Source organism: Sabethes cyaneus, chromosome 2 (genome assembly GCF_943734655.1).
Source record: "Sabethes cyaneus chromosome 2, idSabCyanKW18_F2, whole genome shotgun sequence".
In the NCBI taxonomy this organism is placed as follows: Eukaryota; Metazoa; Arthropoda; class Insecta; order Diptera; family Culicidae; genus Sabethes; species Sabethes cyaneus.
Genome location: NC_071354.1, coordinates 177,340,109 through 177,368,029, shown reverse-complemented (window position 1 = coordinate 177,368,029; position 27,921 = coordinate 177,340,109). Strand labels below are relative to the sequence as shown.

The following is a 27,921-nucleotide window of genomic DNA, read 5'->3' as shown; positions in this document are numbered from 1 at the left end:
TAAAAACTGAATAGAGTGACTTAAACCTTAAGATTGTCATCTTAATTTGAGAATAAAAATACATTGATTGCTTTTTCGTAACGATGATATATTTCTTATCTCTGTAATATATTTTCTCTTTATATATAATTGTACACATTTTTAATTTGCTTTCCGTGAAATATAGTAATAATAATAGGTAGGTATCATCCATTGTGTATGCTACAGCTCACTGAACCCATGCTCCGATGAAGGGCTTAACGTATTGATAACCAGTCCGATATTTCTTTTTTTTTTGCTTCTTCACGTTGTCTTTTTACTCATTCACACCCCAACCCCACCCGTTCCCGTTTTTTGTTACCGTGAACGTTAAGTATTTACACCGAAAGTAAAATATTACAGTCAAACTTACTCGTATTCTGTTTGTTTTTTGTTAGGGGTTCAAATTTTGCAATATTTATGTTTTTAGTATTTTGATCGATTGTATGATTTAATTGTTGGCCGACTATATAATGCATTGTTCCAGCTATTGAATTAGCGTTCATGTTTGGATCCTATCCTGTGTACGTACGTGTGTATATTCAATGTGATTGTGATCGAATATTTGTTTTTTTGGTTGGTTTCTTATGTAGAATATGAATATGTAATGCAAGTAACAGTCACATTCATCGATAATAACTTGTCAACGGTGGAATATGCTATTTTTTTGCCCAGCTGTGGCTTTCCCTACTAACGATTGGTTGATTTCGCATGTCTCTAAACTTTGACAACTGTTTCATATCTTACGATTACTTTTTCGCCAAAAGATTTGTTGTTGAGTTTTGCTGTTTCGTTCAATTTTATAGTTTTCAATTGGTGATTACATATTGATTAAGTCTTCTGACGTGGTGAGAAAAACTTCACATCTTAGCTAATTAGGACCTCGAATCGATATATTCCTCAGTGACACATATAAACATTGTTTTCTAACATTTGGCAACTGAATTCTTACTATAAGAAGATTAAATCTGTATTGCTTCATTGAAGTGAAAACAGTGCTTTCAGACTAAGAGTACGCTTAGCTATTCATATGGACGACACCGAGAAATTTTAACTTGTCGACTGACAACATGAAACCCAAAATTATCAACAAACGGTAATTATCATCAATGTAGCTTTATCGTTTACTCATAAGTGGAATACTTTGCAACTGCGGTTATAGGTTCATACAAAATAAGATTTGTGGCAACCTGGGACGGATGAAAACGCTGATAGAATGATGCCGAAAAGCCGGTGAACACGCGCCAGAAAATAAAATTTGCTGAATCATTGGCGTAAACAAACATTCGTATGATCCTTGACTAGGTAGATGAACTGACCTAGCACCAGTCAGTGCAAACCGAGATTTAATACATCAGCATGACACAACCAATAATGCCGGCCCGTGTGACATACAAAACTTGGTGCAGTGATCCGTAAAATTCCATTCAACACAAATGCGAACTCTCTGTGTTGATTTTCAGATCCGCCAGAGCTGGTGGTGAGAGAAGATAAGTCGGGTTGTCATTTGGGTGCGATTGTTCCATTATCATCGGTGTATTTATATCATTTCAGTGTGGACACACAAGCACGCTCTACGAACCGGCCTAATGGACCTATCGATCATTAGCTAGCAGCGTCTAACTATCTAACTATGAAGCATTCTAACAACATTTTACTCAAGGAAATACGGCGGACTGGCACGTGTTGAAATTGATTGCATTGATGGTGATTGAGCACAAAATTAAGGGGCTTCATTCTTTGGATAAATTCAATCAAATTTTGCATATTAACTGCATTTAATATGAATGTGCATAGGTTTTTGCTGGGTTTGCTGGATTACTTTCATCAAATCAAAAACTTTGAGTTCATGAATTCACTTTTCGGCAGGACTGTATAATAAATATACAGTATTGCTCTTACTTAGCTGCCTCGGTAACAATAAATTCAGATTAAAAATTACAAAAACTAAAATATGTAGGCAGCGTTTCAGTAGAAGGAGGCATTGAATTCAAACGCACAAAGTTCGAATGTTACACATTAGGGCTACAACGACAAGTTTTCATATATTTTTCAAGAATTAAAAGTTTTATAAAAAGATTTGTGATAAAGAATCAATGCAGAATGCAAAAACAATCAAACCAAATGTGTGAGCGTTACTCGACAATGTATTAGAAACTCTTATCTCGAAACAAAACGACTAAAATGCGTTAGTCGAACTCCTAAACTGTAGTTATATCTCAACTATCACAAGGGCATGGATAGAATTTCATAATCCACGGTCGGTAGACAAAAAAGAGTGAATTAATCAATTGTTTACTCATGGACGACAGACGGAATGGATATTCTAGACAGTTACAAACAAAAATGGTGACAATAGACAAATCTACATATAATTCATTTAAATCATTCAGATTATATTTAAACCATTCTGATGTTTCATTATAAAAACTGTGCCCCTAGTTCGGAGAGGCGAACATGTGTGCCAACATTTGTTAAAATTTAAGTGAACCTTTTTATCTTTGAACGAAGCAAAAGGATTCCAGCTATGAGAAAAAACGGATTACGTCAAGTAAGTATTTGAAAACAAATATCTGCGGTTTTGGAAATGGAATGGGATAATCAATTCATGTAATAGCCGCATTAAACACAATTCATTTTCTTATAGTGACATACACTGTCACCAATACCAGTCTGAAGAAACAGTGCCCTTACTGTTATTAATGGATTTTTCCTAACGATAGAAATGAACAGTGGAAGACGAGTGGAGACATGGTACAAAACTAATATTTCTAACTATATGCAATGGATTGAAGTTTTTTTTTAGATTTCAAATGTAACGCAGATAAATAACCTAAAACATGCAATTTGAACTGGCCAATAGTAAAGCAATAAAATAAAATGTAATATCAACAGTTAAAAACAGGTCAACAAAATGGAACAAAACTTAAAATAACTAGAACAAATAATTTAGGAAATCAAAATGAGGAATGAGCTACACTATCAGGGGATGCTGAAGCAACAACGCAACGAAATCCGAAACTGATGCTTTTCATTGCAGAATACCAGTAGCTAACTTGTTGTTTTGTTGTTTTCAATCATCCAATTGTGAGAACATTGATTTTGAACGTCCAACCATAACATCGTTCGTATTCATATCACGTACTATATTTTGTTCTCAGATCTTACGAGTAGCCACAAAGTTTACTCAAAAACTGGGATGAATAATAATAATTCAATAATTCAATAATAATTCTGGGATAATAATTCAATCTAAAGACATTCAAGCCGGATTTCGAAACAGCTTTGCTCATACTAAAGTTCAAAAGTTGATGAGAAAGGCAATAACCAAAAACCCCCCAGCAACTATATCTCAAACGCTTTACACCTCTTTTAAATACAATAAAATACCGCCAAAAAGCCAACTACAGATATAATGTAAAACTGACAAAAAAAATTACAGGGCAACTGATTCTTAAACTTGACTAACTTGTATACTGCTATGCGTCTTCACATCCAGCACTGGTTTCTCCGAATTATTGTTATTGATGATCGTCTCATTGCCGGAATCGAAGGACTCACCCACCTCCAGCGGTTTGCTGCCTCCGTTCCGTTCTGCCGGGCCCAAGCTGTCCAGCAACACTTTATCGTCACCGGCTCCACCCACCCCTCCTGTACTTATAAGAACACCCCCATTGGAGAGCGGCGCCAATTGTTTGGAACCAATCACCTCACCGCCGCTTCCAATCATAATATCAATGCTACTACTCTTACGTTTCGCCATCGTCAGCGGGCTGGTTCTGTCCGGTTCAACCAGCTCGACGTTGCCGGTTTGCATCTGTAACGACTGTTTTCCGGCCAGCTTCTCTTTAACGCCCGAAGCCTTTTTCACGCCCACAGCACCAAGCACCCCACCTTGCTTACCACTTCCTGCCACTCCACCCGTGCCACCACTACCATCATCCTTCTCCTTATCTTTATCTTTCAACTTCTTGAAACCAACAAGCACCTTATGAGTTTTGGAGTCTTTTACCTTACCGCCACCGCCGCCAGGACCGGCTCCTGCACCGGTGGCAGTTTTGGAACCATCGCCAGCTTCATTCTCTTCGTTAATACTGCTTAGTTGGCCGTTCTCCTCCTTGAGGCCCTGGATGGGAATATCGTCTGTTTGGCAGGAAATGAAAATAAGAAAAAAACACACAATCAATTGCTGTCGAAATTCATTAAATCCAATCTAGTGCATGTATGCTTCGTGACTGAGGTGGCAGGATTTCTCCGAACCGCCTGATTATCTCACATCGAAACACAAATGGTGTATAAAAAGGGTGGAAATATTTCCGGAAAAAATAACGGAAAATTGCTTTTTATCTGTTCGTGCTGCATTTGCTTTCACTGCCTAGAGGAGGGGTTTAGTATTGCACTGGTGTTAGATAACAATTACTAAGAAATATTTCTCAGGAATAAGAAAGGGTATTTTATGAATAGAACGTTGAACAAATAAAATTGTGTGTAGCTTCTTTATCACGAAATGACAAAACAGTTTATATTTGGAGAGTTGGTTAGTATTTCCTAATGGTTAGATCACAATTGCGTGTTTCCTTTAAAATATCGAACAGTGTTGACTAGCAGTGTTTTTTTTTCAGGGTATATTTCTTCATCATATTTATCATAAAGATGAGCCAACAAAGAACTTCGAATCTTGGCGACTATAGATAGTATTAGAGTAACATATGCAAAGCAAAATCTTTAAGACTTGACCCTTCTTTATCGATACAGACTTCGCAGACGAACTCCTGCGGACGGAGGAAGAGACACAATTTGTGACCAAAAATAACTCAATCCGCCAGTGTTGGTGGAGCTTGAAGTACATCGCAGGCTTAATAAGGGGGTTGTGAGGTTTCCCTTTTGTCCAGGCCAGGGTCTGGAAAGGAGTAGTGAGTTCGAATCCGGTTGTAATGCTCCGATTACAGTTTGGTTCGATAAATTGATCCCCCAGCTTGGACAGAAAGGAGCGGTACACAACTTCTTAAGCGTTGCTTCAATGAGCCACCTTTACCTAAAATTCCACTCTTTCCCATCCACGGCTCGTTCCCGTTCTGTTTGGATCACTATCAATATTTTGGTTTCATTACTTTCTTCTACCATCCCTTACGTTAATTGTAAAAAACCACCATTATAAACATCTATCTTGAATGTAAAATTAATATCTTTGTGGACATTGTTGAGTATTTTCAAAAGAGTATCAAAGTCCTCTTAATTTAAAATGTAATTAGACTAAATAGAGTAATTTGATTTTTTTTTACTAATATAGAGGTAAAATAAAAGTAGTGTAGTAGTTGATGGAAACCACATGTTGCCAACCCAAATTAAAACCAATCCAACCACCAACGAAACTAATCTGAAACAAAAAACATACAAACACTCGTCGTCCGGTTTCTTATAAAATTCAACAGGATGCGACTGTAGATACATATTTTCCTTTTTCTGCTGTTTACAAGGACACCGCAGCACAAAATAAACTAGAAATCTTAAGTAGAGCATAACCCCATCAAAACGAAAACAAGTACCCACATACTTTAACAACTGCTGTGCGAATAAGTTATGTAGCGCAATTCGCCGCAGGCTAGTTGTCTTGCATTATGGTATTTATCCGATATTGCATACACAACTCGACCGCAGTGTAGGAAAATCGCTTTGCGGCAAAGAGAACTGAAAAACAACGTAGTTTGCAATGGTCAATCATGAGGACTGCACGTTTCAGTCGTTCAGCAAACAAGTCTCACCAACATTATTGTGTGAGCACGAAAGTCATTATCCTGTCGTTTTGCTTCAGGCAATAAAGCAGAATTACCGGTTCGGGGCACACCTGAAACTGTACTAGTTATTTTCTTAAATCCTTCCGGTAAGTGATTTTCATGATTGATTTCTCAAGGATGCGTCAATGATAACTCATGCAGAGAGGCTTCCAATTGTTGATGGTAATAAAAGTCTGTCGCAATTCAACATATCAACGTAAAAAAGTTGTGATACTTTGCTGAAGTCACTTTCCTTATTGCCAGAATCCCGAGATATTTCGATATAAACTTTCCACTATTTTGCTGTTAGTTTGTATTAATTGTGACCCAAACTGAAACCTCACAGTCAATAGTAGATCTTTTTCGCATTCCTAATTTTAAAAACTGCGTAATTGTTATCGCATGTGCACTAACAATAAATAATCTATTTTACACATATAACTTCCCAAGTATTTACAAACTTGTTCACTTCACTCGCGCCACATTCTACATTTATACTAAACTTTCCTTATACCTTTCTGACTGAATAAAACCATTCTAGGTTTATAATCAGAGAGTACAACATCTCGTGATTTTAAGGCAACGCGCATCTGGCTGTGAAAAAATCCAAGTGTTAAAGTGTTTAAAGAACGACAAGTGTTCAAATACTATAAATGTGTTCAAAAAGGTGGAAACCGGGAAATGATCCGACATATTATGAACAAATAGTTGGTATTATTAACGCATGCATAAAATTACTTTCAGTGTAACAGCAGCCACTCAAGCGAATAATGAAGAAGCACATGCCTATACACAGAATTCATTCTGTGTTTTTTTTTTCTATTTCATTTTCTGGTGATTAATTCATAAACTCTACTTTTGGGCGAAATTTTATGTAAGTTTCAAAAACCTAGAGTAAAAGAGTTTGAACATTCTGTCCAAGTCCAGAAAATGTTTTACCTGAACAGTAGTTGAATTACCCCAAATTAACCTTAAACTAAATACATAAGATACAAACAAAGTTTTGTTTGGTAAATGAACAGATCGTCACCTTACTGATAAAGCACAAACGAATTGGAATAAATTCAATCCGCCTAATGATAAAAAGAAACTCTGTCATACCAACACATTCATCATACTAGATAGTAATCGTCGTGTCTCTGGAACATAATTTAACTGTCATGTTGAATTTGAATTGAGATTGAGAATATTGAGATTCTTTTAGGGGCCATTCATAAAGTACGTCAAGCTGAGGTCAAGGGAGAGGGGGTTGACAAAATCTTGACGATTTGTGATGTGTAGGGAGGAGGGAACGGGGGTATGAAGTTGTGTGACGGCACATGAAAAAATTTTCAAATGGAAAATTTATTCGGGGAATTATAATTTAGCTTTTATTTTGAGATACAAACATTGAAGGCTTCTATAGAATTAACGTATTAACGTAACTGATGTATTTTAACACAAATAGTTAAATTTTTTGAATGACAACTTTTCATTTTCAACATATATGTGTGAACAGGACTCATTTATTCTTCTAGTATGAACTCTCCATTAAGCTTTACAGAACATGCTATGCACCCTTGAGGAGCTTGCTATTTAGCAATCGCACAAACTTCTGAGAGGCTACGGGAGATCAAGGGCAATATTTCCTTTCGATATTCATGCTGAATTCGATGAACATACAATCATGCCGAAGTTCTTCCGTATAACTTGCAGGACACTATCCTCATGCAAAAGCTCCCTGAAGGACAGAATTTGTGCCACCTGCGGAGACTACATTTCGCATCTCAGGTAATGTTGAATGATCGCAAAAAATACACAAAATGGCAAAATCCAGCAGAAAAGTTCATTCGAGGCGTGATGTTGCAAGACATCAGCAGGAAGTCTTCTTCTTCCAACCGGATCAGACGAATTTGAGTGGATGGATGAAAATGACTTGGATATGCGCGAAACATTAATTGACGACACATCACGTAACGTGGCGTACTTTTTCAGGGGAGATCATTAAGGTTTGACAAAATATGACAAAGGAGAGAGGGGGGTTGATTGTGGTCAAAATTTATGTGTCGTACTGAATGGATGTCGCCTTATACATATACGTATAGTAGAGAAAGCTCCAAAAATTTATGATATTGTAGTTCACCATAACCATAGGTTGGTAAACGGCTGGATAATGCGGAATATAGAGCCCATAGTGATCGTTAGCCTCTTATCCAGCAACTCCGATCCCGACCTCCTCGTGGTACCAGCCGGAATACGAGCAATCTTAGCGGAGATCGGGTAGCCAACCCCGGTGGAAACTAAGGTTGTATACTAACCGGGAAGGAGGTATTGTGAGTCTCGGCACTATAAGATGGCAGCCCCATCGCGAGACTCGGTAGTGTTGCTCCAGTACGGCTACACACCTAAATTAAATTACAACTAACAAAATTCAAGCAAATTCGGAGCGGAAAGGTCCAGTTTTACCAGAGCGGCGGCGCTACCAACGAACTGGGAACGGGCTTTGTAGTGCTGGGCGGAATGCAGGATCGCGTGATAGATTGGAAGGCGATCAACGAGAGAATGTGTGTATTGAGGATAAAGGGCCGTTTCTTCAATTATAGCATCATAAACGTGCACTGCCCGCACGAAGGTAGACCCGACGATGAGAAAGAAGCGTCCTACGCGAGGCTGGAGGCAACGTACGACAGCTGCTCATCACGGGACATCAAGATCGTCATCGGGGATATGAACACCCAAGTCGGTAGGGAAGAAATGTATAGACCGGTGGTAGGACTCCATAGCCTGCACACCGACACAAACAATAACGGCCACCGATGTATAAACTTCGCAGCTTCCCGAGGCCTGGTGATCCGAAGCACCTTTTTCCCGCGCAAGGATATCCACAAAGCCACCTTGAGATCACCTGACTAACGTACAATGAACCAAATTGACCATGTTCTCATAGAGAGACGATTTTTCACGAACGTACGCTCCCGACGGGGTGCGGACGTTCGATTCTGACCATTACCTAGTAGCAGTACATGTGCGCTCAAAGCTGTCCACCGTATACCGGCCACGTCAAAGCCGCCCTCCTCAGCTGAACATCAGGCAGCTAGATAACCCGCAAGCTGCCAAGAACTATGCGTGAATACTGAATGAGGCACTGCCTTCTTCCGAGGAATTAGGTGCTTCAAAACTCGAAGACGGTTGGGGCAGAATACGCTCGGCCATCGGAGAGGCCGCTACCGCAGCACTAGGTATTGAGCATCGCAGTACACAAATTGATTGGTTTGATGGGGAATGCCAACAAGCGGTGGAGGGGAAAAAATGCTTGGAAAAATTAACTAAGTATTGCCACTAGAGAGAACCTGGCCAAATAAGCATAAGCATAGGACACTAGAGAGAACCTGACCAAATACCGACGAACTAGGAGCCAGTTGACCATGATCCTGAGGAGGAAAAAGCGCCAAAAGGAGGACAGAGATCGTGAAGAATTAGAGCAACTATTCCGAGCTAATGACACGCGCAAGTTTTATGAGAAGGTGAACAAAATTCGGAAGGGCTACACACCGAAACCTGACATGTGTAGGGACGAGGGAGAGAATCTAATTACAAACGAACGCGAGGTGGTCGACAGAAGGAAGCAGTTCTTCGATGAACAACTCAATGGCGAAGTCGCAGAAGGAGGCGGAACGGAAATTAACCTAGGAGTGCCCATGGAAGATAGTAATGTCCTAGCACCTGATCTCCAAGAAGTCAAACGAGAAATCGTGCTGCTGAAGACCAATAAAGCCGCTGGGAAGGACCGCCTACCGCCAGAGCTTTATAAACATGGCAGAGAAACGCTAGTAAAGGCTCTACACTGGGTTATTTCGAGGATTTGGGAGAAGGAAACTGCCGGAAGCTACCGGAGGAATGGATGGAAGGAGTGGTTTGTCCCATCTACAAAATGGGTGATCGGCTAGACTACTGAAACTGTCGTGGTATTACGCTGGAAAACGCCGCCTACAAGGTACTCTCCCAGATCCTGTTACGCAGATTGTCACCGATAGCACAAGGTTTCGTAGGGAATTATCAGGCGGGTTTCATGGAGGCTCGTGCAACTACCGACCAAATTTTTACTATCCCACAGATCTTGCAGAAATGTCGGGAGTACAACGTGCCCACGCATCACATCTTTCTTGATTTCAAAGCAGCATACGATACAGTCGATCGAGACAAGCTATGGCAGATAATGCACGAACACGGTTTTCCGGATAAACTGACAGTCGCGTCAGAGCTACATTGGATCGCGTGATGTGATTTGTACGCATCTCTGGGACACTCTCGAGTCCCTTCGAGACGCGGCGAGGGTTCAGACAAGGTGACGGTTTATCCTGCATGCTGTTCAACATCGCTCTTGAGGGGCTGATCCGACGAGTGGGCATCGAAACGAGAGGCACGATTTTTACCAAGTGTAGCCAACTTCTAGGCTTTGCAGATGACTTCGATATCATAGCCAGGAACTTTGTGACGGCGGAGGCAATCTACGCCAGACTGAAAGCGGAGTCTAGGAGAATTGGGCTAAAAATAAATGCGTCGAAGACCAAATACATGAAAGGAAGGCTCGAAGGAAATAAACGCGCGCCTCCCACGGACGGTAACCGTTGACGGCGATGAACTAGAAGTGCTAGAGGAGTTCGTGTATTTGAGATTGAGAAAACCGGTATTGCATCCTTAACAATGGGACCAAATCTCAAAAACGTGATGATTTATTATAGCCTTAAAAATCTTCAGGAAAGATATTCATAAAATATGGAGCATGTTTTAATCTATTTCTATCTATTGACCGTGGATCCTATCAGATGATCAGTATGATCAGCATGACCTATCAGATTGTCAAAAAATATAGTGTCTTCAGAAAAGCTGTAGAATATATCAAAACAAACCACTTTGCTGAATATAGCAACTGTCTTTCTCTTACTGGTTATGAATTAGTTTGATATGTTTAAAAAAACTGTTTATCACCGTAATAAAACTCAAGCATAGTACACACATAGTAACGGAAAACAAATCAAAAAAATAAAAACAATTAAAATCACAAAAATACATGTTAGCACAGGAATACCAATAAGTAGACCGTATCTATATTGTTCAAGCTATTTTTTATTACAATTATACATTCAGTAAAAACAATTATAACACTTAAAGCAAAATCTAGAGTTTCAATCTATTTTTTGTATACTCTGGATTGAACAATATAATATTCAACCACCTTAGTGTCTAAAGAAAGCATGAGAGTTTGTAAAATTTTCGGAGTACGTAACTTGAAATAAACATTTTATAAACCTACACTACAAACAAGAGCAATGTAAGGACCTAAGGACTAAAACAGGCTGATAATGTTAATGGTTAATATTTTGCTATAGGTACAGTCACGAGCATGATTTGAATGACGATGCGATATATACAATCCCAGTGGAAAATTATGTCTACCATTTGTAAGTCAAAAATATGCATAGTTTTTCAACCTGTTTTGATCACTTAGTAACATCAGCGGCATCTGACGTTATAATTCTTCCTTTGAATCTAGCATATGTTTAAACAACTTATATCATTTAACTTGTACAACGAGTACAAGAAAGCCGCGGAAAACAGTGGAAAAAAAATTTACCAAAAGATATAAAACAGCATAAAAGCAAAAAGACGCAGCAGTAAATAAAGCTGAATTTAGTTGGAAAATTTTTGCTGAATGGATGAAACGATTCTGGATTTAATTCTTCATACCTGAAGATAAGTGGCATCGATGTTTCAATGACGTGCTATGCACCGCAGCTACTTTACGGAACGTCGTTTTGGGGTTATCGATAGATCCCACACACGGGAGAAAGCTTTACTTCTAAGAATGCGACTGTTACCATTGTTAATCGTTGTTTATTTTAATAAGTTGTGCGTTAACATCTAAAAATGCTTATGGGCCGGACTACTCTCTGCTTTGCTGCTACTAATTCGAACACAGGACCAGTTTTATGTTTAGCTGTCGCAGTTTTTGTATTATAAGGCTAATCAAATCTAGTAAAGACCCGGTATTGTAGAGGGTTGTATCAGGTGGATAGTGGCAGGGCGACCATTTACAATAAGCGCCTGCAGTTCGTCATCGGAGTCCTGCAGACTATCTAGTTCTTCGTACAATCGGGCTCCGGCGCTCGCTCGCACCCCTGTTCGATCAATGGGGGACTGATTTTTGCTGGTGAGGAATTTTTTCCTTCGCAATGAAGCCGGTGATATGCCATTCGAGTTTAACTGTTCCTCTCCCTTTGGTCCAGTCCACTTATGTTTAGGCGATTCAGCCGGGCTTGAATGCTTCGAAGAAAGGGATTTTTTGGGAGAATCTCCCTCCTCTTCAATGCTGGCCTGCTTGGGTGTGCTGCTAGCCGGCGCATTCGTCTTCCAGCCCCAGTTTTTCCATATACGTGACTCCTTTTTCTTGCCTTCTGGTCTCGAGTTGTTACCGGAGGCTTCCTCCGCTAAGCCGATCACTACACCATTGACTCCCACTGCCGACCCGGTTTCCACCGCATCTATAGCCGCCAATTTGCCCATCATCTCCTGCTGCGTCGACTGAAGGCTTTTGACAAACTCTACTTCCAGATCGTCTAATGATACGAATATACACAATACATCAAAGGGAACATGATAGAATAATATACTCGAGCAACAATTGAAATAAATCAGTTCTAATCCAATCAAGTGGAGAAGAAAACAGTAGCTAGGCATTGATAAAAAAAAACTAGCACATTGGGTAGCTACTACATCCAAGTGGAGTTAAAAAGAAATAAATGGAAAATAGTATAACAACATGAGAAAAATGTGGTGCATAATGCTACGCTACAAGAAATTATAAGTCTGTTACAAACAAAAAAACGCCAGAGCGCGATGCAAGTGTGGTTCAAATGATGGAAAAGTACTATCAACAGGTCATAGTAAGTTTAAGTCTAAATAAATAATTTGTTTTGATCCATTGAACAAGCTTGTTATCGTTGCACAACTAACTTGTCAAGTGTCTAAATAAACGCTTGCTTTCTTATTTAAGTTATAATGTGTTAAACTATTTAAATGCTACAACCACTGTTTGTAAGATTTAGGAATTTCTTCTTACATTTGTTTTTTTATGTTCACGACTCCAACGAATTAGTCTTACATCAATGCAAAATTATGCATTAAAATCAATCAGGAATCAGCAATTCAATGAAAATTGTACCACCAAAATTTAAACGAATTGCGATTTTGTGTAATGTTTTTTTTCGGAAAATGTTTCACTTGTATTTTTTTCAGTATTATGGTGGTCCTAAAAATTGTCATTTTTACCCACCTCTCTCTCTTTGAAAATTCATAACCTTTAAACTCCTGAATCGATTTCGAGATATTAATAGAAGAAAGACTTTGCTACCGACACGGTAGCAACCCCATAGCGCTATAAATACAAATGATAAAACTTTACTTTCTTCTGCAATATTATAGATAATAAAAACTCTTCGATTGCCCTTTACGCTACTTTTTCGATTTCTGTTTCGCTGAGGCATTGTTGTCAAATGAGCATCTACTGAGATAAGAGATAATTTAATAAGCTTTTCAGAAAAATAGTTTAAGGTTAAAATTTTAGTTTAAAATTTTTTATAATCATAAAAAACATCAACCATATTCGTTTTTTTTCGTTAAAAAAATCGAGAATGCCATGGAGACGCACGGTATTTGGCTTTTACTTATCAATTAAACATTTTTTTTGCAAAGAAACCAATATTTTTGTTTTGTATTAGCGGGCTCGATTGGCAATCTCTAAACTTTATTTTAATTGTACATTGTACACTGTATCTCAAAAACCATTAATTACTTTTTTTTAAATTTTGAATCTAAATCTAATCTTTATGTAAATGTAATGTAATATCTAAATGTAAATCTTTGTGCCTCAGGCGTATAATTTTTCTAAAAGGCTTATCAAAATAGCATTCATTGGTACTAACATATGGTACTAACTAACTAACTAAAATCGATACAATGGTTCAAGAGTTATGAATTTTAAAGGAAAAGAGATTGGTGAAAATGATGTTTTTTGAGACCGCCAAAACTCAGGTTTGGGTACCCATAACAACTCAGTATAACTCGTGAAGCTACAGTTATGTTATCAATAAATGTATCGCAATTGTCAAAGTATGTATTCTTCAAATACTTACGCCTTAAGTTTCGTAAATTTTGAAATCATTGGTCAATTTGAAACAGCTCATATGTTCCGAACGCTTTCACTAGAGACCAAATGTGCCTAACATAAATTTGGAGAAGTGTTGATTGCTTCACTATTAGATCCTAGAATTTTATTTTGATCCCGTCGGCATTCAGAATGCATGGTTGTTAGTCACATCTTTACGCAGTTTACCAATAATGGCCCAAAGAATTTTCATAACATCAATCAGGATAAATCTTCGTTCGCGTTTCATTTCTTCAGTTTCAGGCAGGAAATTTTCCTCTAACCAACAGAATGAAATGAGAAGAGATGATTATCTTCTATGTAATTAAAGATAAACAAAAAAATCAAGATTTTCTCCATTTGTATGAATAGAGCCACATATGTTGAAGATTGGCAGCCAAATGTGTAATACAATAATTTTTGTTATTGGAAACGATTTGGTAAACTAACGAAAACAGAACAAAAACACTACCTACCTATCTTATTTGTATTATAGGAAAGGATAGATCAAATCTCGAAACTATTACGACCGTTGTTCAGTAAAACAAATCGAAATAACGTTAAAGTGTTGTTGTGTAAAACCTTAAAACGGTGGTGGAGAACGAAAAAGGTAATGGTGTTTCAGCGTGATATAGCGGCAGCAACTGTATGTTGAGTGATTGGTGAAAACAAGAGGATTATCATCACACACGGGTATGCACACACGCGGAAGTGCAAGTGCTTATACGGGGGAGGAGTTAAATGCACGACTTCACACCAGGTTGATTTTCTGAGATGATTCGGTGTGAACGATTACGAATTGCCATCGTTCACTAGTCGGTATAGTAGTAGTATTCGGATGAAGATGGAATTTACGATAAAGCCGATGTAGATCAATACGGCCAATAAAAGAAAGCCTGAATCTATAGCAAACTGGCCACATACCTGGTAGCTTTTTCGTGCGGAACGATGCATTGGTAATCATGGATTTGGACACCGTCACAGTGGTTGTTGCGGGCGTTAGTGCTACACTAATACCCATCGGACCATCACATGGTTGACCTACAAAAAGGATGAAAATATAGATAAAATTTTACATAACCCGTAGACAAATTCAAACTTACCGGAGGGATTCGCGTGCAGAGAATTCCGTATTGCGTTCGTAACCAATATCACTTCGGGCAACATCTCATAGCAAGCCCGATTATGCAGATCGTTAACGGCCTCGATGGCAGCCGACGCGAATTCGTTGAACATGGCAAAATAGTTGGCGTGAGCGAGTTCCACAAGAAACTGTGAGTTAACGGCTATTCTTGGAAGCGGTCTACTCACACTGCTGGACAGTGTGATTGAATTTTGAAGCTGAGATCCGGGTGAACTCGTGGCGTTGGCCTGCTGCGGAGACGTTGGATCATTTCCGTAGGAGGCACGCTGCACGTGACCTGGTTTCGAGAAGCCTTGGTTAACCAGCTGGGAGGTGGTCTTGCACAGATGATACAAGGCGGGTTTATGAATTTGGTTGAGCTGCTGATTGTAGGTGAACAACAAAGCGGTCATCACCTTCAATCGATTCTGTGCATTTAACGATTCTACCGAGGGAAGAGGTCCCCAGCTGACTTCCTTATTGCTATTTTCTTCCCAGCGCCGCAAATCTATGGGGTGGAGGCTTTTTTCCTATGAAAAAAATAGAAAATAGAAAGTTGTATTTAATTAACGTATATTGTTTTCTGAACTGCTTCTTACCTCGTGATACATGGACGCATGTGCCAGGACCGGCATGCGAAAAGAAACCACTTTAGGGCTGCCATCGTCCGAGCTAACTTCAATGTTGTATATGCAAATTAACAACGTTTCGATCGGACGACAGCCACGCTTGTCGCCCTGTGCTACCGACGTCAAATACAAATAGATGAGTAACGGCACAAATTGTAACGTAAATCGCCGCAGTTCAATCTCGTTCGATCGGTAGATATTGCACAACTGATTGCAGATTGGGTAAATAAGCTGAAATGACAGGTAGTGTCATGATAGTGTAATCACTGAAATAACAGCCACTTATTATGGATCAACTTACGTCTTTATATTTGACACGCTCGTTCAGGATGGTATAGAGTGCTTTAGATATCTCATAATCATTTTCGTGTTGCGCGGCGAAAGTTCGCAGCTCGGAATCCTGCAGGGCGTTATAGTCCGAAATCCAGTCGGAGATGATCGCCTCGGCCATTCTACGAAATCAATCATCAACCGTTCGGTTTAATCACGCACTACCGACTGTACAACGGGCGGCTCTCAACTCAACGGATTCAATAGATGCCGAAAAAAAAGTTCAATCGGCTGCAGTATGCAACATAGAAACACACCAACTCACATGTGCCAACAACGCTAATAAAATGTTTAAAATGACATCACCACTGCCGTGCCTTTTTCTCTGCGATTTTGTACGAGTGGATAAATGCTGCTTACATTTTATTTGATTTTTTCTAGAAGAGAACACAAAAAAATAGAATGGTTTGAGTGACAGGATATTGATTATGCTGAATCAAATTGTACTATGAAAATCGTCAGTAGCTTAGTTTTCACCCCACCGATTGGCAGAAAGGCCAGTGGGGATAGACACTGCCCGTCTTCACATCAAACAGTCCTATGGAGGAGAAAAGTATGCGGAAAATATGACAATCGAAATATTTCTCTAGCTTTACTTTATTTTGCATTCGTTCATTTAAGTACGCACAATTGAATTAAGTAAGAATAAATTATGGAATATCAATTTATCTAAACAAAGCAGTAATGCGACTGACATGACAATATTCGTTTGCACGTTTTGGGTTTTATCGCCTATGTATGCTAAGGTGAAGGACGGCTCAGTGAAGGATAATGTGAAGAATGTACAAAATAATCAAAAATCTACCATAACACTTTTATGCGAAGAGGGCTAGTGCGTTTTTCCATTCCATAAGTAAGGCTACAAGAGTCCAACATGCGACGCCCGGCTTGTTAGATCAGCGTTTTACCTCGAGGCCAACTGGGAGAAGAAAGTTAAAAACTGATTCTAGGTAAATTAATCTTATTTAAAATAACCACATTATTGTCTATGCACAAGCTTATTTAACACTGCTAGGTAGATAAAGTGAAAAAAATATACTATATTTAGCAACCAAAATACATCTACACTACTTGCAATGCTTCAATATTCCATTGAATATGACGGAAGAAAGTAAAAAATGTCGGAATTTATATAACTCGAAATAGTTAGAATATTGACCATGTGCAAGCTTATTTAGAACTGCTAGGTAGATAAATTGAAGAAAGATACTATATTAGGCACCAAAAGTAAGCTTACACCATTTCTGATTGTTTATTATATAAAAACATTCGTTTTGGAAACTTTATATCGGAATAGGCCGAACCAAGGCCATCGATGGGCCGAACGACGATCAACATAGGCTGAACCAGGATCATAATTTGACTGTCATTAAAAATCAAATTATAAATCATCTGGTCTTCTAAGGTTTCTTCTAAATTAAGAAACAGAATCGTCTTTAGTTATTCTTCCCATACCTTCTAACTAACTTTCTACTACGGCTCTGTTTATGCCATCTTGGTTATTGAAAAGGTACCATGCAACTGTGTTTAGTAAACCAGATTTGTTTTTTATTTTTTTATTTTAGAATATGCCGACCAATTAAGAGTAAGAATTTGTTACGGATATAATAAAACACTTTTGATACCTAAGTCTGAATAATATTTGTCGTTATAAATAAAACAGTACAAACGGCGTATGCCGCATTTTCCGAAAAAGAGTCAATAAAATACACGTGCGCATTCTTATATAACTCAAACTTAACAGAAATTACCGCTACTTACAACCATCACATGATTTTTGAAAGAGTAACACACAAGTGGCGATAATCGCCGTCTGTTGACCATGCATTATACCTGTCTCATAAATTATAATGAATTGATTTTTGGCAAAGTCCCACCTTACACGACCGACGCACACATCATACATATCCATCGTATATATATAAATAAAAGCTGCGACATTGAATTATAATAAGAATCAAAAATTCAAAACAGACACAATGGACATCTATAGCAAATGGTGACATATATATGAGATAATTTAGACTGCCAAGAGCTGCTTTTCGTGTAGTGATTACTGAATTTCCGAAAGGGCCTATTGAAGGACTTTACACATCAGCAAGAACTGATCGAAGAAGAAAGGAGTAAATTTCAAGCAAAATATTTGATATATTACTTTTTGACGTTTGTTTACTATACTGAGACTGGGTCGCACTTTGTGAAAACGAAAATAGAAATGTAACGTTTGAATGAAAGATTTCAAATGCTAATAACGACTTAACTACTGAATGAAATTGAACAATTTATATGTCGTTGGATAGATAAAATGACCAGCAGTTTTATGGAGGGGGTAGGAGATCAATTTTATGAAGAGCGTAAGAGGAGGGGCTCCCACACAATTGAAACACAAATTTCCTCATAACTCGAAAACTAATTGCTTGATGGAACCAAATTTGGTATGTGAGGGTTTTAGAAAGCAGGATTGTTTTTCTATGGTGTGCTGAGACCCATCCGTCTTTTAACAGGGGGGGGGGGCTCCTATACACATGAAATACAAATTTCCTCATAACTCGAGAACTAATTAAGCAAATGGAACCAAATTTATCAAGTGGGGGTTTTGGAGGCATGAATTTATTTTATGATGGTTTGAGACCCCTCACCCTTGTGGTAGGAGGATGAGGGCTCTCATGCAAATAAAACAGAAATTTTTGCGTATGTGCCATATTTTTTGCTATGTTACAAGCAGTAAGCCGTGAAAGTAAACTAGTAAAACCTACGCGAAGCAAAAGACAGCGAATCTACTCCGCTAACTTACGTGTCTGTTACCATTCATGTCAAAAGAGAAGGACATTCGAATGGCACGTCATATTTGCGATGAACGAGCTTTGGCTTTACTGTTATTTGTAACCAATAGCCCTTTTAAAGGCCACAAGCGAGTTAAAGTAAGATTATTGAAACATGTCAAGCCACGCATAATCATATATAATACAATAACCTGTGGGCAGGTCATTCATTACTACTTCACCTATTTCATTACTATGTCCAAAGGTTGTAGGCGTTTCAAAGACACCATTGCATTCAATGAAGAATTGAATCTGAATATTTCGCTCTTCTGTTTCAAACATTCACTTAAACAAGGGCACTCACAGATTCTTATAAACATACATATGCCAGAAATGCAGTTTACAATACTGCCCATGGATGCATAGTCGACGTAACGACCAGCACCATGATTGCTGAGAAAACGCATTTTTATCGTGAAGAACGTTTAAAGCCATATAATCTTTACTATGAACTTTTTCAATTGAATAATCTGTCAATTTAGTAGAGTTTATTAATCAAAACAGAACTGATGGGGTTTTATGATTCATTCCTCATTTATGCGGACCAATGCGAACGCCAGTTTATGCGAATAAACAGACTGTTTTTTTGAACGATTATTCCCATAACTTGGCGTAAAGCTACTAAAACAAATAGATTACTATGCTGATTGATTATGCGGGGAATTACGTCAACCATTAGCATTACTTGAAACCAATAGCAAAGTACCTCAATTTTACTAAATTTCTCGAATATTTTCGAACAAACATATGTTGTTTGAATATTGGGCATGTGAACAACATAGTTAAGAGTGCGTAGGACCGAAAAAGTACATTTTAGTCATTTTGGTTTTTACATCAACTATGCATCCATGGGCAGAATAGCCTTTGATCTAATGATCTGATATAGTCCTACGTCACCCTTTCATACAACCCTCATTGCTGTATACCTTGTAGTTTTTTTGGTGTCGAATATTTCAATAGGTAAAAACTCTAAAATTGTCCAAATGTTTAAAAAAGACATAACTTTGTAACAACAACTTCTTTTAAAATACGATAAAAACAACCACTTTCGTAACGAAATAAACAGATCCAGACATGAACTGCTAAAATTTTCAATTAATTGAAATTTTTCATTCACGTTTGATTTAATAATTTAATTTCGCCACAGCAAATATCTTTGATTAAAGATGCTATATATTTCAATCAACATCCAACCGGTCACAACGTTAATCGTATTGTCGACAATTCACTGACCATCTTCGATGCGGTGGCGATGACTTTATTGTCGGTCAATTCACCGGGCGGTGTTTACTGCTCCAATTGGTAAACAGAGCAGCTTCCGACATACTTTTGTGGTCTCATGTACCTGCAGCAAGAACAATCTTTTGAAGATTGTTTGCACACAGCGGAGCTTATATTTTGGCTTCATCGCCGAAGAAAGACTGTTTACTGTGGACCCTCGTTCATTTGAACGATTCCTCATGCAAACTAACGGGCTTAGTTTTTAATTTGAACAACTGACAACCCTAAATGTGCTGGAACTTGTGTGAACTAGCCACCCTACTCTTTGTTATTGTTTTGGTGGTTTGATTCAGTTGGCAGTTCACAAGCAGCGAATATTTCATTTATCGATCGGATTTCTATTATAATCGTGTGGAAAACGCAATGTGAAACAGAATAAACACTAGATCAGTACAAACAAATCGTGTTTATGTGCATTGTCGGCATAAGCAAATGATTTCATGTTGAGACTGACATTTGAACCATTTTTAATTTGCATGTCGTGCAAACCAGCGTTGTGCAAATTAAAAAGTGTTCAGATTAAAAACGGTCAAACGAACGGGGGTCCGCGGTATTTCACTCCATGTGAGAGGAATTTTCACTGTTCATGTGTATTTTAATTGAAATTCGCACTACGTAGTCAGTCATATGTAGCAGCTGACTAACATTCGAATGCAGAGTGTGTCTCCGTTTGTCCTTCTAGTAACCTCAATCACTGTTCGTTGTCTTTAAAAATAAATTCGTTGCGGCAATAGAAAAAGATCAATCTAAAAGACATATGAGATTCATCAATTGTATCCTGTATTATGCATCATGCAAGATTATTATGATTCCATTCCAGCCTTCTAATAAGCCTCGAGATACGAAATTGGTCTCATTTATTTATTTATTGATTAACTGATTGCAGGCTTCGCCCGTTATATCATCGTTAAAACTAATTGATTATGACGTAAAAACAATCTAAAACTACAGTTAATTTGCTGCTTTGTCATTTAAACATTAACAATATCTAGATGATTATTAAATATGGACATCATTCTGTACACTGGTTCGTTTCTAGCATAATTTTGGACTCTATTTGTCAATTGAAAAGGCCTAGGCCGCCTCAACGAAGAACGTCCATCGAGAGCATCTGTGACTGTGATACGCCGTATGCTTTCTAAGCTTTCCGTTCCATCAGCATCAGCATGATGATGATTATGATTATGATGCACACAAGCAGAGGAGGGCACCGCTAACCGAAATTTTAGCGTCGCTAACAGCTAGTCCGCTAATTCAAAACGTTAGCTTCGATAACCGCTAACCGCTAAAGTAACCAAAAATTTAGCGAAAGCTAACGCTAACCGCTAACCGCTAAATTGGTTAGTAGCGCAAATTTGGCAATATTTTGATAAGCGCCAATTTTGGCAAAAACGAAAATCTTCGTTGCAAAAGTCTAAGATAAAGTATATATCTGGAAAAAATCATGAAAAAAAATCGCAAGCGTTCATAAAAAATGTTTTAAAGAACATTTTCACATTGAAAATAGAAGAGATAGAAAATACAGGCTATGGTTTTTTCGATTATTCTTTGCAGCTTTCTATCACTGTGGAACATTTTGTAAAAGATTTTTCCAAATAATATTTTATCCGGATTGTCAATGATGAAATTTGCCAATGAATCAATGGCCACATTTGTCAGTAAATGACACAAGTACAAGAACAAGAAACAACAAACAATAAAAAGCATTTTGGAAATTTTCCATAAGATAGAGTTTTTCAAACTTTGCTTTGGAGTTCTGCAGCCATAGAAAATTTTGTGATAACCTGTTTTCCAGGCGTACAAAACTTTACGAAGTTTTGAGTAGTGTTCGACATCGAAACGAAAATTGAAGTCCGTGTTCCGGTCTAGTTAAAAACCGGCACTAACTTTTTAGTCCGATCTCATTCCGGTCTGTTTTCTTTCTGTACGGTTCCGGAACTGGAACAGAGCCAAATCGGACTGGAATGAGTTCGGAAGAAATTTTTTTTTACCAGACCGGAACCCGGACTTCATTTTTCGTTCTGAGGTCGAACACTAGTTTTGAGATTCGACTTAAATCTGTGCGATAATATTGATAGATAATAGTTCAATAGCAGAATTAAAAGAAAATTTTCATATTCCTCAACAATTTTCCTCCTGCTAAAAAAAGTTAGCGGTTTATTTAGCGGTGCATAAATTTAGCGGAAGCTAACAAAAACGCTAACGGTTTTAAAAATTAGCGAAACCGCTAACCGCTAACCAAAATTTTAGCTGAGCTAATTAGCTGTTAGCGGATTAGCGGAAATGTGCCCACCTCTGCACACAAGTGATTTTTAAAGGAAATTTCTATGTCTCAAAGGTTGCAGGCGTTATATTTATGAACCCCCGTCCACGTATTTTCAAAACCACCATTGCATTCAATGAAGATTTGAATCTGAATATTTCGCTCTTCTCCTTTAAACATTCACTTAAACAATGGCACTCACAGATTCCTATAAACATACATATGCCAGAAATACAGTTTACATCTGATGATCTGATATAGTCCTACGTCACCCTTTCGTACGACCCTTAGGGCTGTATACCTTGTAGTTTTTTCTGACCGATAGCCGTGAATGAAAATTATAGAAAAATTTTTCTTTAGAAATAAATACCAGTTTTCTCAGTATGGACATGAAAATGTTTTTGTTTTAGAAATACCTTTTTCCCTTAAATATGCGCATTTTAGGGAAAAAAAAGTCAAGGGATTGCGATGTATGCGCGCAGAAAAAAGATAATAGTTAGAGTTCAACTTGCATCATATTTTTGAATCAAAAAATTATTAGCCATGAGTGTACAATATTTTTTATTGAATTTAGACAATATACTTTTGCATTTACAAATTAATTTTCGGCTGAGGAAAGACTTGTAGCCTATCTATCTTTAAAAAAAAATCATCAATTTCTAAGACAGTCTACCACTCTGGTCTCTCTTCAATGTCGAATAAGACGGTCTATTTGATAAAATTGATTTTTAACTTTTCAAATGCTTCTTTTTCAGTGTGAAATTAATTTTTATTTTTTTTCAGTATTTTTTTAAGAAAATTTAGATTATTTTTTGCAGATCCTACAGTTTTTGAGTTATTCTTTACAAATTTCAAAAAACGAAGTATGCAAAGTTGCTTATTTACATGAACTCTTTACACACGCAAAGTTTCATTGACTTCTGAGAGGGTCATGCCTCTGGTCGAATTGGCGTGAAATCCATCATTGTTCTAGTAAAAGATAACATCGTTGGTATTTTAGCACAGACATCAGTTAAATCACCGTCAGTGCAGCTACAGACAATCAAAAGCGCTTGAAAAGTAAATTTGTTATTTTTCGCTTTTAAAAATTGAAATCTGAAATCTTCTTTAATAATTTTTCCATGATTCTCGACTTCCCAAACACAGACGATACTACTGATCACGGTCTGGCTACCATTATCAACTGTACCGATTTTCATTCCTCGATAGTTCCAGCTCAGAAATCAGGGCAAACATCTTAACACAAATATCTAAACAATGAAAGAACAACATTTCTGCAATAAGCTGCGGTTCAACCTCCAAATAATTGACCGCACCTTTCAGTTGTGAGCAGCGTGCTCTTAATTGATTTTGTTCCTTGCATATTTCTTGATGACCAAGCTGAAGATTTTGTATTTTACCGATAACTCAATGAATTTTTTTTGCTAAGGCTTTTTTATGTACGATGTAATGCAAGCTTAATTTTCCACGCCTAAATTTGTATTGTCCGCGAATATCGTAAATCTTTTGAAGATATCACTACATTTTGATGAACAGAAATAAAAAGGACTCCGGACATGTTATTCAATGTTTCCTTAGTGATCTTTAATCATTTCATATGATAGCTAGTCAAACAACAGTACATGGATTTAGTGGTCTTTTCGGTTCGGTCACAGATCTTGCTCGTCAAAATTTCAGCAGATTCCATCGTTCTTAAGTTACTTATTGTTATTTATATCAGTGGATTGCAACCTTCAAGCAACAATGTTTATTACACTTTTAATGCAGTTTTCGTGACCAATTTTGGTCTTAAAAGCCATTATAAACGTGTAATAAAGCCGAAATTGTCACTTGAGCTATTAACACACGCGTAAGTCGATTAAGTGGACTGGGCCAATAGACATCGTTTATAATCGGTGGATTATGTTCGTGATGGGTTAGGATGGATGAGAACAGGAATTTGTCCGAAAAGATTCAAGGACAAGCTATTTTTCAGCTTTTATTATCTACTTGGCAATCACTTGAAACTGCTCACATCTCTTACATTGGCTAAATTATTTGACATTGCTTTTAGCTTTTTGTTGAGTATCTACTGTTCAAGTTACTATACAAAGCTTGTAAATTGTGCAAGTAAATTGATTTTTTTACAAACTATTTTAAAACTAATATTTTGTGGGCGCCTGCCTTGTACATTAAATGTAGACAAAAAATTTTTTACTCATATTTGAGATTCTACTAAGATGCTCAATGATAAAAATTTTGATTATTTAGCAAATACCTGCCTTAAGGAATGTGTAGTGCTACAATCCATCACCTACATTTTCATTCAAGACTTTTCTGCCGGTGGAAGCATAACTGTCCCATGTTACATTTTGTCATTTTCGACATTTTGTTGTCTAACGTTATAATTATATATATATTTTTATAGTTAGTTAAGTTAATGTTCATAGAAAAGGAAACAAACAGCTCAACAAAAGCCTTGTATATCGTAAAAGAAATGCTGATCATTATTGAAGACAAATAAATATGACAATTGCGCTACAAGAAAACGTTCCTTCCACCTTTGCAAATGTACATAGAACAGGTGAACACTAAGTATAGCCTGTAATTAAGCTTTAATAATATAGATAGTAGCATGGCCTCAACGTGGATTCACGTAAAGGCCTAAGTAAAACTTCTAGTCAGCATTGTTAAGTTAATGAAAAACAGTAGCGTACTACTGCCAGCGAGACGATCACCGTTACTGTTTAATGACCAACGACTTCAAATAATGATGGTCAAGTTCGAACGAAATGTCACAAACAACGAAGTGTCGACTAATAACTTTCTACTAGGTCGCGCGCTAGTGTTGGACGCACATGACGAGTGAGGTAGCTTATAGGTATCCAATCAGTCTATCACGTATGAATGTTTCTACCTCGATGTAGGTTGAAACAAAATATCAGCATGTCCTTGTGATGTGAACAAACATAGATGCTAAGTTATTTTCAACCAAAACTTTTAACGCTGATAGTTAGGGTCGATAAATATCGCGAACATATTCAAATGTAAGTACAAAGGTTTTATTCATAATCATACTTTGCGTGCATTTTAAGAAAATAATAAGTAGCAATTTCAACTTCTACTTATTGGGTTCACTTAATAGATTACGATGAAATTCCAGGACAGTTGCACTAATCTACCAATGTTTAATCAAGGTATTTTTGGAATCAAGGAAAATGCGTTATCAATAGGTTTATTACCTATTAATTGAGCTTATCAGCTCAGGCGAAATTACAATCGGTAGTTGAGATACGAAAACACACATACCTTAGTATCAGATTCAAAAACATTTATAATAAAAAGTTTTGTTTCTGAAAAATCAAAGCCGGGTAATATGTCTACTACACCCATATTCAACGTAAAGCAAACGGAAGCTAGATTTTATAAATTTACCATTAAATAATTAAACGGTAAAAGTAAAGCATAGTTTTGCAAGTAAATTATGTATGGCTGTCAGTATACAGTCCTTTAATTCGATTACTCACTTAAGAAGACATTTGTGCCATCTTTCAGCACATCCGAAAACAGAGCGAATCTACTTCTACGTGAATCGATATTAGTCATTTTCACTAATACAGCATTACAAACAAGTTGGGTTTATTGAAAGTCTCAGATTAAAAGTAATCATAGTTAAAAATCAAAATATAGATGCAATGTAATTTGGTAAAGTTACACAATAGCTAAAAATTGATCGTCTGCCTTTACATTTGTCTCATTTTAGAATGCTCGTCGCTGTAATAAACGCGATACCTTCTCTTACCTGGAGATTAACCAATGCAAGAATGTAATCGCAAGTAAATAAATCAACCATTAGTAACCAGCACACACTGTAAGACTTCAATGTAAGTCTGCAATAGAATAATATCGCTCATTCCCAACCATTCCCGTTACCATTGCACGAACAGCAAACCTAATTAATAGCATATAACTTTTTCACATTCACTTCGTGATAAGCAAAATTCCATCGTAATCATCCTTGAATGGAAAACAAATTATGGAACCACTCACTTTTCAAATTCATGGCACTCCGCCGCGACGAATCAGTTTCACTTATCAAACCACACCTATTATCGCACGACTTAGTTGCCGTTTTTCATGTAATAACCACTATCTAGTAAATCCGATAAGTATCATTAACTCGAGACCCTCGAGACTGACGATTCATGCACAATTTTGCTACTCCTGTGCACAGATTAAAATTTTCTGAAAGATTGCATTCTTGACGTTTCCTTCGATTGTCATCGCTAGCCATACTGACCCACAGGGTCGCACTTGGGAAAACATCGACATTAATGTTACGTATATAGTTCTAGATAGAATTAACAAAAGGGCGAATGTAGCAAATGTAAACAAAACGGGTGAGAGTTACTTTTTGCTGGACCAGCATAGGAAAAGCAACCCTCACTCGGTTTGTTTACGCTTGCGACATTCGCCCTTTTGTTAATTCTATCTTCAGTTGCATATTGAAAGGTGAAAACTATTCGATTGGATGGGAGACGGAAACCTTTGAAAATATGTCCCAGTTCCCGAGTTATTGTTTGTGCATACATTTTTGAATTTTAGCAAATTACCGTGTCAGCCATTCAACACTGTACTGGGGGTTACAACACTAGGGGGGAGGGGGGGGGGGGTCACCCCTCGAGCAGTAAGGAGCAAACTAAATCTTGATGTCGCTGCCATCGCTGCTATGTAACTCCAGCACAAAGAAATATTGATAAAGGTACATGGATATTTTTGATGCGTTTGGCAAACTATTTCTGGAGGGCGCTACCGACAGATTATATACACTCAAAATCGATTACTTCCTTCGAGCCTGTTAATCTGTTCTCTGTGCTTCGAGTCTGTTAGGCTGTGAACCATTTCGTGAAATTTTTAACTTTTTGGTTAAAATTTGACAGTACGATGGTTTTTCAAAAATAACCCTGCTCGAGAGCATGGTTATTTTTAACCAAGTTCTGAGAGCCAGTGAGATATGCACAGGTGAGGAAGAGAGCTTCGATGTGTTTCACTGATTTTTCGTTGGATTTTTTTACATTGGTATGGATGCTTATCGCATAATAAATTTGTCCAAACAACCCGGGTTGAAATGAGATGAATTTTATCTATAAAATAAAAGCAAATGAACATCAAAAATGCATCCGATTTTAACTCGGACAGAATAAACAATATTTTCATCCTCACCTTATATGCTCTCATTGAGCAAAAAAAACTATCAATCCGTCAAATATGAAATGGTTCACATTCTGAACTGATTTTAACCACTCAAGGAGAAATAACCATCGAACTGTCAAATTTTAACCAAAAAGTTAAAAATTTCGCGAAATGGTTTACAGCCTTAAGGCCCAAACACAATGCATACGGATTTTACTACGTTGCGGATATTTGACAGAAAACCCATGGAAAAACTATCAAATTGCCGCAACGTTTAAAATCCGTACACGGTAAAAAATTATCACGTCCATCTTAAGTGTTCTTGCA

General features: G+C 37.5%; 1 protein-coding gene across 2 annotated transcripts; it reads right to left on the bottom strand.

Annotated features, from left to right (window-relative positions):
* Nucleotides 1–76: 76 nt before the first annotated feature.
* Nucleotides 77–26,551, bottom strand: LOC128738746 (hyccin). Of its 2 annotated transcripts, XM_053834097.1 has the most exons (7): nt 26,452–26,551; nt 16,028–16,433; nt 15,697–15,957; nt 15,078–15,627; nt 14,899–15,015; nt 11,816–12,388; nt 77–4,161 (listed from the first exon to the last, which is right to left on the bottom strand). In XM_053834097.1, the coding sequence occupies exons 2-7, from the start codon at nt 16,175–16,177 to the stop codon at nt 3,473–3,475; spliced, it is 2,340 nt and encodes a 779-aa protein (XP_053690072.1). In that variant the 5' UTR covers nt 16,178–16,433; nt 26,452–26,551; the 3' UTR covers nt 77–3,472. The 2 variants fall into 2 exon arrangements, with proteins under 2 accessions (XP_053690072.1, XP_053690071.1); XM_053834096.1 differs by lacking the exon at nt 11,816–12,388.
* Nucleotides 26,552–27,921: the final 1,370 nt, after the last annotated feature.